We start from the raw sequence: 18,895 nt of genomic DNA, 5'->3' as shown, positions 1-18,895 counted from the left end.
AGCATGGTGGTAACCCTGTGGTAATCGGGCATTGCCACACATTGCCCGGTAACAGATGGGTTAGCGCTGGAGCCTTTATCGCCACCACAATGAGTGGCGGTAAGGGCTCCGCACCATATGGCCATGTGGTGAGAGTTATCTCACTGTGTGGCCATTTTTTTTTGGGGGGGGGGGTTACTGGCTGCAGGAAAAAAGGGCCCTGGCATGCAGGAAAAATGGCCCCCACCATCAGCACAGGGCCCTTTTTCCTGCAGCTTAGTAAAAGACCCCATTGTGCTGAAAGACGAGGTCTTTCCAGTGGAAATAGTGAAGTTGGAAACACTGTTCCCTCTAAGTCAGGGGTTCTTAATCCAGTCCTTAGGACACACCAAGCCAGTCAGGTTTTCAGGACACTCACAATGAATATGCATGAGATAGAATTGCATAAAATGTAGGCAGTGCGTGTAAATTTATCTCATACATATTTATTGTGGAGACTACCAGAACTACTACTGGAAAGACAGGAGCTGAGTCATATCCTATCCCTTAAAGACAAATTCCACATGAGCAGGGATATGTAAATGAATTATACAAGAAATTGTGTGAGTGTGTATACATAAATATACACAATCTCCTGTTATCTCTTTTTAGCAGTAGTACCTTTTTCAGTTTGTTGGCTCCTTTTCTGTGAGGTGTTCACATTTGAATACTTTTGGCCACCTGCTTGTTTTACTTTTTGCCATTTTGATTGTACTGATGGGCATTTGTTTAGGCTCTTTTAAGTTCTGAAAATATAGAGCTGCTCACCCCCCCATGTGGAGGGGCTGTGGTTCCATGTGCATGATGGGTTTTCTTTTGGGAGTTGGAGATGTTGACGGGGCTTAGGGTTTTGTCACAACAGGGAGGTCCAAGTAGAAGATGTACTTTGCTGAGTGATTATGAGATTGTTTGATAAGAAAGAACTTGGGTGGGATCAAAGGGAATGGTTCATGTGAGGCACCGTCATGGACCACTGGGGGGACAAATGCTGAGTCTAGTATTTCCGTAGACCCTGCTAATGCATTTAGCTGTGAATTGTTGATGTTAGAGTTAGATCATTACCAACTAAACACAAAAGTTGTTAGTGCCAATTTCTGTGTGTAGAGGAGTGGCCTAGTGGTTAGAGCACTAGTCTTGCAATCCAGAGGTAGCCAGTTCAAGTCTCACTGCTGCTGCTGCTTGTGATCTTGGGAAAGTCACTTAACTCTCCATTTCCTCAGGTACAAACTTAGATTGTGAGCTCTCCTGGGACAGAAAAATATCCAGTGTACTTGAATGTAACTCACCTTGAGCTACTACTGAAAAAGGTGTGAGCAAAATAAAAAAACAAAATATGTCTGAAGTTTAAGGGTAGATTTATTGGGAATGTTTGGATTGGTTAAATTTGTTAATAAAGCTGTGATCGGTTTTTGCCACAGATTATTTGCTAGTCTGTTATTTGTATATATGAAGATGTGAGATGGGAGTGTGCAAGTTTGGTTTATGCTTTTTTTGGCTTAACATATCACCATTTCATGAACATGCAGGAAGGCAGTTTACAGTATGCATTAACATAATTGCACTACACACAGTCTGTACAAAAAGTAAGGGAAATTGGAACTCCATACATAAAAATTCAAAGGAGTCCAGCAGATTGCCACATTGCCAGTCAGAATCACCATGGGGGGGGGGGGGGGAGGGGGGGCAGGTGTGTCACTTTGCAAAGTTAGTTGGAAGAGCTAATTGAAATAGGTGTGTTTTAAGGGCTGATCTAAATCTTAGAAAAGAAAGCTTAATATGCAGAGAATGGGGTAAGAAGAAAGAATACTGTCATGAGGGTAAATGTGCATATTGCAGACATTCGCACGTGAAGAAATCACACTTTTGCACATACTTTGGGATTTCCAAACATATGCATATGTTTTCACAGAAAAAGAACCCATACTCATTGTACAAGCAGAGTTTACGTATACTTTCCCCTTCAAAAACAAACTGATGTGAAGTCCGTGAGTAAAAAGCCTTTACATATACATGTGGTTTGCGTGGACGTTGTCTCCTATGTACTTATCTGCATGGGTATTGATTCATCTAATGCTTTTTGGCATCTTTTCAGCAAACAGTGGAGCTACTCAAATGTAAAAAAAAAAAACATTCAGAAAATATTTCAAAATAAAAGAAACTGTTCTTTGAGACCCCCCCCCCCCCCCCACTATCTCCCTAAAAGAAGATCTGGTATACCCTGGAGGAAACACAAGCGTTTACAGCTTCCAGTTTTCGAATCAGTTTGTCCAACAATAACCATTCCTCCCAATCATGTGCATTTGTAGCTCTCACGTCTAATATTTCCTTCTTACAGAAGGCTGGTACAAGGCCAGTCTACTGCCACAGCTGCTTAACTCATCTTCCTTTCTACAGGAATGGTTTGATCACTATTAGAATCGTTTTGTGCCTGGGGAGAAATAAGAAGACTATAGGGTACCAACCTTGTGCTATCATTCTTACATATTCTACTATACAAAAGGTTTCATTCCCTTCCCCCACTCTAAGAACCAATTAAAAAGCCAATTATTGGTGCTAATTAGCTTGTTATTCAATTAAACTGCACATGGAAATTGGGAATGCACCTAAATTTGTGCACACAATTTTTGGCAATCTTTACAGAATCTGGAGGTAAATGCACAGCTGCCTTTCCCATGGTGCTGTGAATGTCCCTTACAGTTACTGCTGGTTAACATTTGCTGTTTAATGCATGTTGATGACAAAGCATTTATGGATCTTAGCAAATAAGGGCCTAAGGGGCCTTTTACTTAGCTGCACTAGTGAATGGGCTTAGTGCATCCTTACGTGGGACTTCCCTGTGCAGTAAACCCATTTTTAGCGAGTCTGTCAAAAAGAGTTTTTTTCTATTTGTTTTATTTCTGGCCATGAACTAAGAGATAGTAACAGTAACATAGTAGATGACGGCAGAAAAAGACCTGCACGGTCCATCCAGTCTGCCCAACAAGACAAACTCATATGTGCTAGTTTTTGTGTATATCTTACCTTGATTTGTAACTGTCATTTTCAGGGCACAGACAGTACAAGTCTGCCTAGCACTATCCCCTCCTCCCAACCACCAGCCCCGCCTCCCACCACCGGCTCTGGCACAGAACGTATAAGTCTGGCCAGCACTATCCCCGCCTCCCAACCACCAGCCCCACCTCCCACCACCAGCTCTGCCACCCAATCTTGGCTAAGCTCCTGAGGATCCATGTTCACAATGAAAAAAAGCCAGTTTGTGTGTGCAGTTGCTATGAATGTGCACCCCCTTTCTGATCTGAGTGTGAACGCATATGCGCACAGTTTCAAAGGAACATGGGACACGTGACCATGTGCATGCAAAATCACATATGCATGCCCTTATAGCTTAGTTCTACTATGTCAACTTTTATATGAAAGCTCACTGGTTGCATGTACATGCGAGAGTCTTATTTACATTTTCTTGTTTGGTTTATAAAATGGTGTTTGCTTTATAGCTCCATCTTAACTCCTAAATCAGTTTGTATTTTTGGTATCCTCTAAAGTTAGTGGAATGATTAATTTAGTCACCTATCCATTAATAAAATAAGAAGAACAGACTTAAATTAAGAACATAAAAATAGCCATTCTGGGTCTGACCATTGGTCCATCTAGCCCAGTATCCTGCTTTCAACAGTGGCCAATCCAGGTCACACGTACCTGGCTGAAACACAATTAGGAGCACCATTCCACATTACCAATCCCAGGGCAAGCAGTGGCTTCTGCCCATGTCCCTCTCAATAACAGACTATGGACTTTTCCTCCAGGAACTTGTCCAAACTTTTTTAAAACCCAGATACGCTAACCGCCATTACCACATCCTCCAGCAGCGAATTCCAGAGCTTAACTATTCTTTGGTTTAAAAATATTTCCTCATATTTGTTTTAAAAGTATTTCCATGCAATTTTATAGAGTGTCCCCTGGACTTTGTACTTTTTAGCAGCGAGATTGGATAAGGATGTTTTAATTTTATTATTTTATGCCGTAAATTATAGGCATTTTATGAGTCAGCTTAAGACGTGTCTTTTTAGGAAACATATTCTGAATTTTACAGGATAATATCTTCATGAAGTGAATTTTTTTACATTCTATAATACTTTTTAATCCGGAATCATGTTTCGAACCTTAGAGGGCAATATTATATGAGGTAAACTATATTAATGTATTTTCCTGGTAATGTCCAGCTTCTTTGTTGTAATCCGCATAGAATCACAAGGTCAACTGCGGTATATAAATTATATTGTTGTGTTATGTTATAGATAGATTTGCCTTTTTATATTATGATGCTTTGTTGTAATTTAAACAATTGTGAAAAATATTGTTGCTTGTTTTTCATAGGTAGTTTTTAAGAAAGCCAGAAAAAGGTCAAGGACAATCTGCATAAAATTAAGACACATCCTCTTGCGAAGGAATATCAGAAATGGAAGCAGATCTCACCTAAGAATTTGCATCATTCATTCAAAACAGCATCAATTTCTTTCAAACTCCCCCTTTCTTTTACAAATACTAGCAGATTGAGAGGGGGCAGGATACATTTAAGGTTGCCTCAGGAAACGGGGATCTTTGAGAAACAGACATATGGCTTAATGAATTAGCAGAAATTCTGATATTAAAATAAAGCAGGGAATTAACTACTAATCTCAAGTATCATGGCTAATTTTTTATTTGAGCTAGAAAGATTCAGGCTAGCTATTTACCACCTGGAGTTTCTGCTCATGCACATGCTGAGAATTTTCTTTGATTGTTCAGAGGTACTGAGGATTTTATGTTAAGAGATAGAGTCAGAGACATTTTTTCTACAAGCAGGTCATTACAGTTTGTGTCCCAGTTTATACAAGCATATTTCCGACGACTGATGTTGTATCTGTGTGTAATCAAACCCAGCCAGAGTGAAGGAGTTTTGTGAAGTCCAGATACAGGGTTGGTAGTACTGGATATATTTCCGAGTGCCAATTTACCTCTGTTGTGCCAAGAAACATTCCCTAAAGTGCACAGCAACATCTAATGGTGCTTTAAATATACATTCAGCTTGTCTGCACAGGTTTCAGCAGAGCACTGCCCAAATCAGTTCCTCATGTTTCTACAGATTTCCTTCCCCTCTCCTGGTCTAGATAGAAAATGCAGAAAAGGTGGAAGAGTTTGCATACTTAAATCTGCAAGTTTTGAAAGATGATTTGGGACATAGTTACAAACTAGTTAAAATCATTTGGCAATGAGGGGTATTTTTGATATGATGTCTAAATTGGACTTTGGACGTTTTACGCTAAACGTCCCAAATCCGAATAGGAAATGTAACCATTTTTGAGAAAGCAAAACGTCTATATATATATTTTTATAATACTGTTTATAACAAGATTTTATGCATTTATATTTTCAGGCCATTTCGGGGGGAGGAATCTAAGAGTGTTGGGAAATCAGATTCAACCCTGTTTATATGGGACATGCAGGTCATGAACCATAAAATTACTTTACAACAGTAACTGAGAATTATGAGCAAAGCTAGGACTCTGTGAACAGGCTATGAACAGGTTAAGAGTCACTGAGAAGCTGAATAATAAGAATTACACAGAATGTGAATCTCATGTCAGCTTGCTCTTCTGTTGGAGAGACAGGCAGATATAGAGTCATAACAGAGATATGTGTGGCAGGAGAATACTGTACGTGAATGTAGTAATGTAAGGGAAATTTGCTGCTGACCATGAAAGCAGATAATGAAGAGGTGCAACTTTGTTTGCTGGGAAGATGGTTTTTGCAAAGTAGGATAACCTTACTGACCTTACTTATGATAAGGAGTGGAGGAGTAGCCTAGTGTAGTGGACTTTGATCCTGGGGAACTGAGCTCGATTCCCACTACAGCTCCTTGTGACTCTGGGCAAGTCACTTAACCCTCCATTGCCCCTGGTACAAAATAAGTACCTGAATATATGTAAACCACTTTGAATTGGCATATCGGGTGGTAAGTAATATAATTTTTGTTTTGTATACTTAACTGGTAAGGTATAGATATTATCATGACCTCCCTGTCGCTCCTGGATACATTAGTTAAATATTTTCCCAGTGAGAAAAAAAACCTCACACTTATTTGTCAGAAATGGTATAAGAAATGGAACAAGATGGACAAGGATCTTAAGTGGCATGTACATGGCACCCCAGGGCAGAAAGATAAGCAACCCTCATACCTACCATCTGTAGTAGAACTCGACGAGTGAAAAATAATCAAAATTATAAAGCGAGTTGTAGATACAACATTGATTGTGGCTCACTCTTCCAATGGGTACCATTGACTATGATAAGTAGCAGAAAAGTAATAAAGAGTAATAGAAACAGGAATTGAAGTAATTTGGTGTAGGTTAATAGGGATATAATAGCTCTAGAAAGATATATACTTACAAAAGCCATTTATTTCAATGCCCGTTTAGTTTGTAACAAAAAGAAACTGATTGATGATTTAATCAGAGTTAGACAACAGGGATTGGTCTTTATTACTGAAACCTGGCTTCTAGAAAAAAGCTCTTCACTGGTTCTGTCAATGTGCCCATCAGGCTATAAGATTGCTTATAGTGTTAGAATAGGCAAAAAGGGTGGTGGTTTGGCTCTGATATATAGTGACTTTTATCATTTTAAACTTATAAAAGGTGGTGTCAATAAGAGTTTAGAATATATGGAGGGGCATAATCGAACAGAAACGCCTATCTCCATGGGCGTTTATCTCCGAGAACGGGTCCGTGAAGGGGCGGACCGAATCGTATTTTCGAAAAAACATGGACGTTTATCTTTTTTTGAGCTGGGCGTTTTTGTTTTTCAGCGATAATGGAAACCGAAAACGCCCAGCTCAAAAACGAATAACTCCAAGACATTTATTCGTGGGAGGGGCCAGGATTCGTACTGCACCGGTCCACCTCACATGCCAGGACACCAACCGGGCACCCTAGGGGGCACTTTTACAAAAAAAAAAAAAAAGGTAAAACAGCTCCCAGGTGCACAGCACCCTTCCCTTGGGTGTTGAGCCCCCAAAATCCCCCTCAAAACCCACTGCCCACAAGTCTACACCATTACTATAGCCCTAAGGGGTGAAGGGGGGCACCTACACGTGGGTACAGTGGGTTTGGGGGGCGGTTTACCAGCACAAGTGTAACAGGTGGGGGGGGGGGATGAGCCTGGGTCCACCTGCCTGAAGTCCACTGCTCCAGTGACCTGCATACTGCTGCCAGGGAGGTGGGTATGACATTTGAGGGTGAAAATAAAAAGTTGTGAAACGGCATATTTTGTGGTGGGAGGGCGTTCGTGACCACTGGGGGAGTCAGGGGAGGTCATCCCCGATTCCCTCCAGTGGTCATCTGGTCATTTAGGGCACTTTTTGGGGCCTTATTCATGGAAAAACAGGGTCCAGGAAAAGTGCCCTAAATTCTCGCTAAAAACGCATATTTTTTTTCCATTATCGGCGAAAGGCGCCCATCTCTGATCTGCAGATAACCACGCCCCAGTTCCGCCTTCACCACGCTTTCGACACGCCCCATCAACGTTGTCCGCATCCGCGACGGAGTGCAGTTGAAAACGTCCAAATTCGGCTTTTGATTATACCGCTTTATTCGTTTTTGGGAGATAAACGTCTATCTCCCGATTTGGGTCACAATATAGGCGTTTTTCTCTTTCGAGTATAAGCAGGATGGTATGCCAATTTTTAAATAATGAAAAAAAATTCAAAAGGATTTATTTTAATGTATAGACCACCAGGAAATTGGAACTTGGCACAGAATAAAATATTAGAAGTAATTAGTTACTTTACCATAAAATTTGATAAACTGGTATTAATAGGGGACTTACATTTACATATGGAGAATGACTTGGATACAACTGTAAGTCATTTTAAGGAATTTTTGGTTTCTTTAAATTTTGAGTTTTGTTCTATTACTGCTATGCATATCAAGGGTCATATGTTTGATATGATAGCATATACTAAAGATAATGGAATCAAATCACTTATAGGAAATGTTTCATGGGAGTCCAACAGATCATTATTTGGCTACATTTAATTTGAGAATTGTAGATAATAAGAATAAGATCAAGAAAACAGAAGTATTTAGAAAACATAAAATGTGTCGTAGATATCCAGAAAAAGATAGGTTTTGGAATGAAACAGTAGGAAAAGTACTAGATAATTTGGCACTTCTACATAACATACAAAAAAGATAAACAGAAAGAAAATACTTGGTTTACAGAACATCTACATGTTTTAATGTGCAGAAGAAACGAACAGATATGGAAGAAAACAAAAGGAAAAGAGGTTTATCAGACAGGGCGTAATGGTATTAAAGAATATGAGGCATATTTTCAAAGCACTTAGCCTTTCCATAGAAACCTGGGAGCCACCTGGGAGGATAATTACAGTCTAAAGATATTTTTTCAGTATCTTATGTGGATGATATTTTTGTTTTTTGCTCAGTGCAAAAATCCATATAAAACTTTTCTATTGATAAAAACAATATATAACACTGATTGAAGAATGGGCATTAGCAAAAGTTTTAAAACAATACCCAAAAGACTAAAGTCATGTGGTTTGGCGACTTTCAGAAGATCAGTTCTGAAGAAATATATTTTTCCTCAGGAACCTCTTTAAAAATCGAATCGAGTACTAAAGTGTTAGGAACAATGTTAGACTCTAACCTAACATAAATATCATATCAATACTTTAGTTAGGAATACTTTTTCATTTGCATAAACTACATGTTATAAGATCATCATTGAATTCATCTAGTTTCAGGACACTTGCCTAGGCAATCTTGATCCTTCTTCTAAATTACTGCAATTCACTGTACTACAATATCGGTAAACATCAAATGAATTGATTGCAGCTATTACAAAATTGGGCCACTTGCTTAATATATGGCTTGGGAAAATATAGCAAAGCTAGTCCTTTATTACAGGAACTACATTGGTTAAGAATGAAGACACGTATTAAATTTAAAATTGCATGCTTAGTTCATAAAAGTGTTTAAGGGGAAACCTCATCAATAGTGGGTCAGTTATTACCACCTCTAGGTACCAGAGGATATTTGAGGAGTTCCAAAAATCTAACATTAGATATATCAATAGTAGAGAACTTGAAGCTGAATTTAGTCTGAGAACGTTCCTTTTCTTTCCAAGGTTGGAAGATCTGGAATTCAATTCCAGCTTCTTTACGGATCATAGCAAATTAAACCTCCTTTCATAAAGCTTTAAAATCACATTTAGTTTGATTTATTGTATACTTCTTGATACTTCTGAAATTGTAATTTATGCCGCAATAAGATATCTTCTTGATTGTAAACCGCTTTGAAGTTACGGTTATAAGCGATATAGCAGTGTCTGTATAGAATAGAATAGAATACACTAGTTTTGTGGTGAGTTTTGGAGAGCTCACAGTTTTCCACCACCAGTGTTACAGGTAGAGTGAGTTTTGGGCCTGGGTCCCCTTCTCTACAGTGCATTGCACCAACCACTAGACTACTTGAGGGATCTGCTTGCTGCTCAGAACTAGCTACAACATCTGAAGCTCTCATAGAGGCTGGTAAGTACTATTTTTATTCACATCTTTGGGGCGTGGAAGACAGCGACCACTAGGGGAGTAAGGGGGGGGTCATCCCTGATTGCCTCCAGTGGTCATCTGGTCATTTAGGGAACCTTTTTGTATATTATTAATTCTAAAAACAGGTCTAGATCAAAATGTTGACGTTTTAGGCATAGACGTTTTCGTTTTGTTCCATTATGGCTATAAAACATGCAAGTGTTAGGAAAGCTCTAAACCTGCCATGCTCCTACCCCCGAAATGCCCCTGGTGCTTTGGACGCAGTGCAGATGAATTGCATAGACAAACCTTTGTGAAATAGGTTTTGAGAATACCAATTTGGAGATTCTGAAAAGAAATGTTTTTGTGGGAAAAACATCCAAATGCAGATTTATGCCACTTTTGGATGTTTTTCTCTTTTTAAAATGAACCCTATAGGCGCCTATGTTTCTTTATATAGTAGGTCCAAAATAGACCCTCCACTTAGCCTCCTCACCTAGGCAACTTTGCTTTGTAGCCTGGTAGTTGGACAGCATGTGACATTCTGTCAGTTAATTGTACTTTCAAAGCTACAGTTAGAATGACCTTGCTAATGTGGTCAAGATAAGTTTAGCATACTTTTGCAATAACTTTGGCAATGAGCTCATTTCAGTATTTAGAGAGGTAGTCACTAATGTGCACTTACAGAATAATGCATGTTCTTTTAAATCAAATAACACATGTTACTACAGCCCCTACATTTGAAACTATGGTAAAGAAACAGTGGTAGAAGCTGTACTGAAAACAGTAGCTTTAGGGGTTCTTTGTTTCTTGGTCCAAGGGTTTGGTCTTGACAGTGGTAGAAGCTGTACTGAAAGCAGTAGCTTTAGGGGTTCTTTGTCAAGACCAAACCCTTGGACCAAGACAAGATTCTGGTTTCATGTGATAAATGTACGTACATTGAGTCCCTTGTGAAAGAAGTACAAGAACTAAGAGAAGAAGTGGTTAGTCTAAGAAACATCTGGGACAACCAGAAATTTGACCCAGAGACACAGGTCAAAACATTGAGGACTTCCAGCAAAAGGAGAGAAAATCTTAGGCAGACAAAGCACAGCTGGAAGCAGGTCACCAAGTCCCACAAGATCAATCCTCCAACTCCACCTTCTATTCAGCTAAAGAATCGGTTCACAGCCTTGGAGGTAGAAGAGCTAGAAACATCTAAAAAACAGGAGGAAACAATGACCAAAAATGCCATCACAGCCGGACAATTGGCCCAAAGAAAGCGAAAGATAGTGGCGGTTGGAGATTCACTTCTAAGGGGTACGGAAGCGCCCATCTGTCGGCCGGATATGTTGTCCAGAGAGGTGTGCTGTCTGCCAGGTGCCAAGATTCGCGATATTGTGGAAAGATTGCCTAAACTCATCAAGCCTACGGACCACGCTCGTATGCTACTCATCCATGTTGGCACAAATGATACAGCTAAGTATCCTACTGAATGTATCATACGAGACTTAGTGGCTTTGGGTCTGAGGGTGAAGCATCTAGGTGCGCAGGCGGTGTTCTCATTGATCCTCCCTGTCGAAGGTAAAGGTCGTATGAGAGAAGCCTACATCTTGGAGATAAATGCGTAGCTGTGTGGTTGGTGCCAACGAGAGGGCTTTGGTTTTGTAGACCATGGAATGATTTTCCAAGAGGCACTGAGCGGTGATGGTGTCCATCTGTCAAGGAAGGAAAGGAGTGTCTTCAGCAACAGGCTGGCTAAAGTACTAAAAAGGGCTTTAAACTAAAATTGATGGGGATGGGTATAAAAGGCCGCAAAGCCATAATTAACCCCAAGGAAGGTAGGACATCTAATGCCTCTATAGAAGGGAATAAAAAGAGTAAAATCTGGAGAGCCTTGTATACAAATGCCTGTAGTATGGGAAACAAACTTCTAGAACTTGAGGCTACAATGATGGAAGTGGACTTGGATTTAGTGGTGGTCACAGAGACATGGTTCATGGAGAACCATGACTGGGATGTTGCTATACCTGGCTATAATCTATTCAGGAAGGACAGAGTAGGAAAAAAGGGTGGAGGTGTGGCATTATATGCTAAGAATGATATCCAAGTGAAAGAACTGCACGACATGTGGGGTAGAGAAGAAGCACTGTGGGTTAAACTGGAAAGAGGGAAAGGAAAACGTATCTATATCGGAGTGATATACAGACCTCCCACACAGTCTGAGGAACTGGACAGGGACTTGATTGAAGACGTCCGCAAGATAGCTAGGAAAGGGGAAGTACTACTGATAGGTGACTTCAATATGCTGGATGTTGATTGGGGTGTCCCGGCTGCAGGGTCATCTAGAAGCAAAGAGATCTTAGATTCTCTACAGGAAGAATTGTTCCAGCAGTGGGTGATGGAACCAACGCGGGATGGAGCTGTTCTAGACCTGGTGCTTACGAATGGAGAGTACGTTTCTGACGTCAAGGTGGCGGACCATTTGGCATCTAGTGATCATCGTATGGTATGGTTCAATATTAAAACAGAAGAGAGGGCTCACTCGAGATTGAAGGTCCTGGATTTCAAAGGAACTAACTTTGCCAAGATGGGGGAATTTCTCATGGAACAGTTAGTGGAATGGGAACAGCTAAAGGATGTAGAACAGCAATGGACGAGACTGAAAGGAGCTATATTAAAGGTGACTAACCTTTATGTTAGAAAAGTACATAAAAGAGGAAAAGGTCTCTCTGTTACTCGAATGTAGTAGCTGAAAAGATAAGGGAAAGGAGGCTAGCCTTTGCATGTTATAAGACGACTCAGAAAGATGAAGACAGGAGAGAATACCTAAATAAGCGAAGAGAAGCTGGAAAAGCTATCAGGAAAGCAAAGCGGCAAATGGAGGAAAAGATAACTAATACGGTAAAATTGGGGGACAAGACCTTTTTCAGATATGTGACAAGAGGAAGTGCCATAATAGCATTGTGAGGCTCAAAGCTGAGGGAGAGAAATATGTGGAAGATGATTAAGGATAAAGCTGAACTGCTTAACGATTATTTTAGCTCGGTGTTCACAAATGAAAAACCGGGGGGGTAGGGCTGCAGAAAGCAAAGGCTAAAGGGGATGGAGGTATGGTAGACCAAGACCCATTTACGGAGGACTGTGTTCGTGAGGGGCTTGCCAAACTAAAAGTAGACAGAGCGATGGGGCCTGATGGGATACACCCGAGGGTGCTTAAGGAACTCGGAGAAGTTCTGTCGGTTCCGCTGATGGATCTCTTCAATGCTTCCTTAGAAATTGGAGTGGTCCTGGTGGACTGGAGAAGGGCGGATGTGGTTCATTTGCACAAGAGTGGAAGTAAGCAGGAGGTAGAAAATTACAGACCTGTCAGTCTGACCTCGGTGGTGAGTAAGCTAATGGAAACGCTTCTAAAGAAGAGGATTGTGACATTTCTTGAACTACATGGAATGCGGGATCCAAGGCAGCATGGCTTTATAGTGGCAGGTCATGTCAGACGAATCTGACTGTCTTCTTCGACTGGGTGACCAAACAGTTGGATATGGGAGGGGCTCTTGATATGGTATACTTGGATTTTAGCAAAGCCTTTGACACGGTTCCGCACAGGCGACTGATAAATAAATTGAGTGCCCTCTGTGTGGGACCTAAAATAACTCATTGGGTAAAAAATTGGTTGAATGGTAGGAAACAGAGGGTGGTGGTAAATGGAGCTTGCTCTGAAGAAAAGGATGTCTTCAGTGGAGTACCGCAGGGATCGGTCCTAGGGCTGGCTCTTTTTAACGTCTTTGTGAGTGATATTGCGGAAGGGCTGTCTGGTAAGGTTTATCTCTTTGCGGATGATACTAAACTCTGCAACAGGGTGGACACCCTGGAGGGAGTGAATGACATGAGGAAGGACCTAGTGAAGCTAGAGGAATGGACCGATATTTGGGAACTAAGGTTTAATCCCAAAAAATGTAGGGTCATGCACTTGGGTCGCAAAATTCTGAGGGAATGGTACAGTATAGGGGGTGTAGTGCTTCAGTGTGCGAAGGAAGAGCGGGACTTGGGGGTGATTGTGTCTGATGACCTTAAAGCTTTCAAACAGGTAGAAAAAGCGACGGCCAAAGCCAGAAGGACGCTTGGGTGCATAAAGAGTGGCATGACCAGCAGGTAAAAGGAGGTGATAGTGCCGTTGTATAAGTCTCTGGTGAGGCCTCATTTGGAGTACTGCGTGCAGTTCTGGAGACCGCACCTATGGAAAGATATAAACAGGATGGAGTCAGTCCAGAGGGTGGCTACGAAATTAGTAAGCGGTCTTGAATGCAAAAATTATAGGGACAGGCTTATGAACCTCAACATGTATACGCTAGAAGAGAGGAGGAAGAGAGGAGACATGATAGAGACGTTTAAATATCTCAAGGGCATTTATGTACAGGACAAGAGCCTTTTTCAAATGAAGGAGAGCTCTAGAATGAGGGGGCATACGACAAAGTTAAGAGGGAATAGGCTTAGGATTAACCTAAGGAAATATTATTTCACAGAAAGGGTGGTGGAGGTGTGGAATAGCCTCCCGGTGGAGGTGGTGGAGTCAAGGACTGTTCCAGAATTTAAAAAGGCATGGGATAAGCATGTGGGATCACTTAGGAACAGGAAGAATTAGGGGTTACAGAGGATGGGCAGACTGGATGGGTCATATGGCCTTTATCTGCTGTCATGTTTGTATGTTTCTATGTTAAATAGCAAAATTGTGCATTATTTGCCTTTAATGCAGAGCAGCTCATCATTATACAAAATTAATATCACAGCTTGCATTTGACCTCACATTATATATCCTCCCTGATGCTTCTAGAGTCCTCTTAAATGTGCTTGTTCAGGTTAAGAATGCCCTACTGCAATTCCCTTATCAGATTCTCCCACTCCCATAAACAGGGGAGGAATAAAGGGGGGTCATGCATTTGATATACTGCCTTTCTGTGGTACAACCTAAGCAGTTAACATTTATTATATTCAGGTACTTTCTCTGTCTCTAGTGGGCTCACAATCTAAGTGTTGTACCTGGGGCAATGGAGGGTTAAATGACTTGTCCAGAGTCACAGGGAGCTGCAGTGCGAATTCAACCCAGTCCCCCAGGTTCTCAGCCCACTACACTAACCATAAGACCCTTTGTAAAAACCCCTCCACCTTTAAAAGTTCCTTCTTAAAAGCTTCTCACCCAAACCTGATCCCCCGGAACATATCAGGGGTCTCCCTCATGGCTACTGGCATGGTAGAAAACAGGATGCTGGGCTTGATAGACGTTTGGTCTGTCCCAGTATGGCAATACTTATGTTCTTATTTCCCAGTCACTTTGTAATTAGGGTAGGCTGGATTCAAAATGACATCACAGTACTGACACTAGGGAGATTTGGATGCTATTTTGATCCTGGGTCCAATGGAGCAGAGGGAACCAGTGGTCATTCTTGCCCTCCCACTAACCACCAGGGAAACTCTCAATAGGTACATTGGGGAATGAAGGGTGGGAGGAATTCTAAGAAGGAATATTCAGGGGTGTTTTTGTTTTTACAGTAAGGGATTTTCTGGAGGTGGTGGGTTTGTTTGGGCATAGGGTTCTGATGGGAGTGTTTGGGGGTGGGGATCTTCATTGGGGATCACTTCACTGGCTCCCTATCCGTTTCCGCATACAGTTCAAATTCCTCTTATTGACCTATAAGTGCATTCACTCTGCAGCTCCACAGTACCTCTCCATTCTCATGTCTCCCTACACTCCTCCCCGGGAACTCCGTTCACTGGGTAAATCTCTCTTATTTGCACCCTTCTCCTCCACCGCTAACTCCAGACTCCATTCCTTTTATCTTGCTGCACCATATGCCTGGAATAGACTTCCTGAGCCGGTATGTCAAGCTCCATTTCTGGCCGTCTTCAAATCTAAGCTAAAAGCCCACCTTTTTGATGCTGCTTTTAACTCCTAACCCTTATCCACTTGTTCAGAACCCTTATTTTATCATCCTCACTTTAATATTCCCTTCTCTCTTGTTTGTCTGTCATAATTAGAATGTAAGCTCTGTCGAGCAGGGACTGTCTCTTCATGTTCAAGTGTTCAGCGCTGCGTACATCTAGTAGCGGTATAGAAATGATAAGTAGTAGTAGTAGAAGTAGGATCAAGAGGTGAGGAGTTTAGAACCTGCATTTACACTTTAAAAGATGTGGACCTGACTCAGGGGCCACTATTTTTGTATTGCTGATGATCCCATGTGCAGTAATGTAAATGTAAATTTACCATGTTAGTCTCTAACCTGCAGTAATGAGGTACTTCAGGTTGGTGACTGACACGGTAAATTTTGCTGGGGTACAAACACATTTTATTGTATTTTACTAACTACCCCTCTTAAAAGAACATGGTTTTGTTTGGGGAGGGGGGTTAAGACTGCATAGTGGTGTTAGAGGAGCTGGGTTAGAAAGCACATATTAAGTGCATTTTTAATACCAAGTATTTTCCCATTTTCATTTGCCTGTTAGTGTTAGGTTGATAAAACTCACATTTCTATTAACCATTTACAAGCAGAAGGAGATCACAACATGCCATACTGTACTGCCAGGGATAGTTTTTATTTTCTCATCAAATACTTAGCTACTAAGCATTAAACTACAGTAGGTGCCGGTTATCCAGAGAATCATCACATACCCACTTCTGACATTTCAGGAACAGTGCCGGTGTAAATCTCCTTGGTAAACTTGGGTTCACTGTCATTAATGTCATGAATCTTTATGATAAACTCAGATTCGGGCTCCACGGGAATTCCCGTCCTTTTGTTTACTGCCTGGGCTCGCAGAATATACACAGGCTTTTCCTCCCTGTCCAATCGTCTTGTGGCCTGTATATCTCCCGTATTTTCATTGATGATAAACAGGTCTCCAGCTCCATCTCCTGAGAGGATGTACTTGAGCGATCCGTCTCCTTTGTCCTGGTCTGAGTGCAACTGAAAAACATGGAAATGATAACTGTGAGATAAACTGCTCCTGCACACGGTATGCCATATCTCACAGCATGAGGAATGTTCTTCTTTTGCTTTTGTCTTCAGCTGAAATCATTTTGCAAACAAATAGTATTCCTGTACAGGATGCTACAACAGCTGTCGAGCAATTTGAGACTTGGCTTCAGAAATCTTTATCTATAGAACAACAATATGGAAGGCAGTGAAAACCATATATAAGATCCTGAAGGCACACAACCACCTAGATTTCAAAGAGTGAATGAAATGCAAATGAATTGATCAGAAATTAGGCAAAATGAGTTCCTGATCATATGCTAGAGTAAAGCAAACACTTCTATTATAACTTGCTTTTAGAAGTAATAAGGTAAAATCTGCATAGTTCAACATAGGGAAAACAAATTTGATCAGAATAACACATGCTCTAGCCAGATAGTTTCACATGGTAGAATCAGAATGTACAATTAGTCTGTCTTAGTAAAGAATAGTTAACTAATGGCTCCAAATACGTTATGTTGTGTGTTGTAATGTTGCTGTCAGATGGAGGCTATAATGTATTTTTTAAAATCAGCTAAATCGAAGAGCCGCGAAAGGCTTACAATGATTGTTACGTGTAACACTGCTCTGTGCTACTGATATAACAACCAAACTTGAGGTGCAAACTTCAAACAATTACGGCAGATGTGGTTGAGACGCTTGGGGCGAGATTCTGTATAGGTCTCCCACAGTTAGGTGCTCAATTTTGTGAGTGGATTGAAGATCTGCACATAGAGTAATTGGCTACATTAGTGATGACAATAACTGGTGTTAAGAAGCACTTAATTGGTAACACTAATTGGTAACGCACAGATCTGTCCTATGTGTTATTCTATAACATGAGGGCCTAATTTTCATAGCATGCAACTCCAAAGGGGGCGTGGCTATGGGAAGGGCATGGGCTGATCGGGGGTGTGCCCAGAATGTCATCATGGCATTATAGAATACCTGCATTAGTTAGGCGCGAGCATTTACACCAGCCATTCGCTGACAAATTCTTGTGTCCTGAATTTATCACCTGCAGCTTATTCTTATATTTAAAACCCTTTCTCAGCTTCTTTTTTCAACATTGGTTTAGTGCAAGACTTCCTCTGCTCTCCTCTAACCCACTTAATCAAAGTAGTCTAGCCAGCTCTACATATGTGAACTGCTTTTTTCTCATTTTTCATTTGGAAATGAATATTACCAGCCTTTCGCAAATGAAATCATACAGAATAATATTTGAATGCTGTAATCAGCAATTTTTAAACACTCCCCACAGCATTTAAATATTTTACACATATTCAGCACTATATTCACAGAAGCTGTGGCACCAACTACACCCTAATTTTGTAATCTTGTATGTACATTTTTGCACTTACTCCCAAATTTTGTAAATGGTGTTTTGAATTGTGCACCAAATTTGGTGAAATGCCTAATTAGCACTAATTGGCTTTAATTAAAATTTACATGCGTAAATTTAGGCACTGAGATCCACTGTATAAATTATGTGCAGGTCCAAATAGGGGGCATGGCCATGGGAGGGTCAAGGGCGGATCGGGGCATTCCTTTAATTTACAAATGTTGTTATAGAATAAAGGGGATTTAAACCAGGGTTTTGATGTTGTAAATGGTCACACCTAAAAGTAGTGGCAGTCCCTGGCACTAAGTGATATTCTGTAAATGGCACCTAACTTTGAGGGCTATTTATAGAACAGCGCTTAGCACTTTTCTCAGCGCTGTTTTAGTCCTTAGCATGCAAATCTGCACACAAAAATTATAGAATAATTGCTGCTATTTATGTAAATTAATTGTTAAATTAGGCACTAATTGGCACTAACTACCAATAATAGGCTATACTTGGAGTTAATTGGCACTAATTTACATGCCCTTAGTCTGTAGTACATAAAAACCTAATTGTTGCCATACTGGGACAGACCGAAGGTCTATCAAGTCCAATGTCCTGTTTCCAACAGTGGTCAGTCCAGGTCACAAGTACCTGGCAAGATTCCAGAGCAGTAAAACATATTTTATGCTGCTTATCCTAGAAATAAGCAGTGGATTTTCTCAACTCAATCTTGATAATGGCTTATGGACTTTTCTTTTAGGAAATTATCCAGAGCTTTTTAAAACCCTGCTAAGCTAACTGCATTTACCAGATTCTCTGGCAACAAATTCTGGAGTTTAATTGCACATTGAGTGAAGAAACATTTTCTCCCATTTGTTTTAAATTTATTTGGATTTTGCTCATACCTTTTTCTGTATTAGCTCAAGATGAGTTACACTCAGGTACACTGGGTATATTTCTGTCCCTGGAGAGCTCACAATCTAA

At 40.7% G+C, this 18,895-nt stretch overlaps 1 protein-coding gene across 1 annotated transcript in view; it reads right to left on the bottom strand.

The window, feature by feature from the left end:
- Positions 1-18,895, bottom strand: part of LOC115473950 (cadherin-6-like) — a 306,893-nt gene that overhangs the window by 72,491 nt on the left and 215,507 nt on the right. The window contains exon 3 of the mRNA XM_030209169.1: positions 16,242-16,536. Within this exon, the coding sequence (XP_030065029.1) occupies positions 16,242-16,536 (295 nt within the window). The remainder of the gene's footprint in view (positions 1-16,241; positions 16,537-18,895) is intronic.

The sequence above is a fragment of the Microcaecilia unicolor genome, chromosome 1 (genome assembly GCF_901765095.1).
Source record: "Microcaecilia unicolor chromosome 1, aMicUni1.1, whole genome shotgun sequence".
NCBI classification, from domain to species: domain Eukaryota; kingdom Metazoa; phylum Chordata; class Amphibia; order Gymnophiona; family Siphonopidae; genus Microcaecilia; species Microcaecilia unicolor.
The sequence above is the reverse complement of the archived record's forward strand: the minus strand, read 5'-3'. Positions and strand labels throughout refer to the sequence as shown.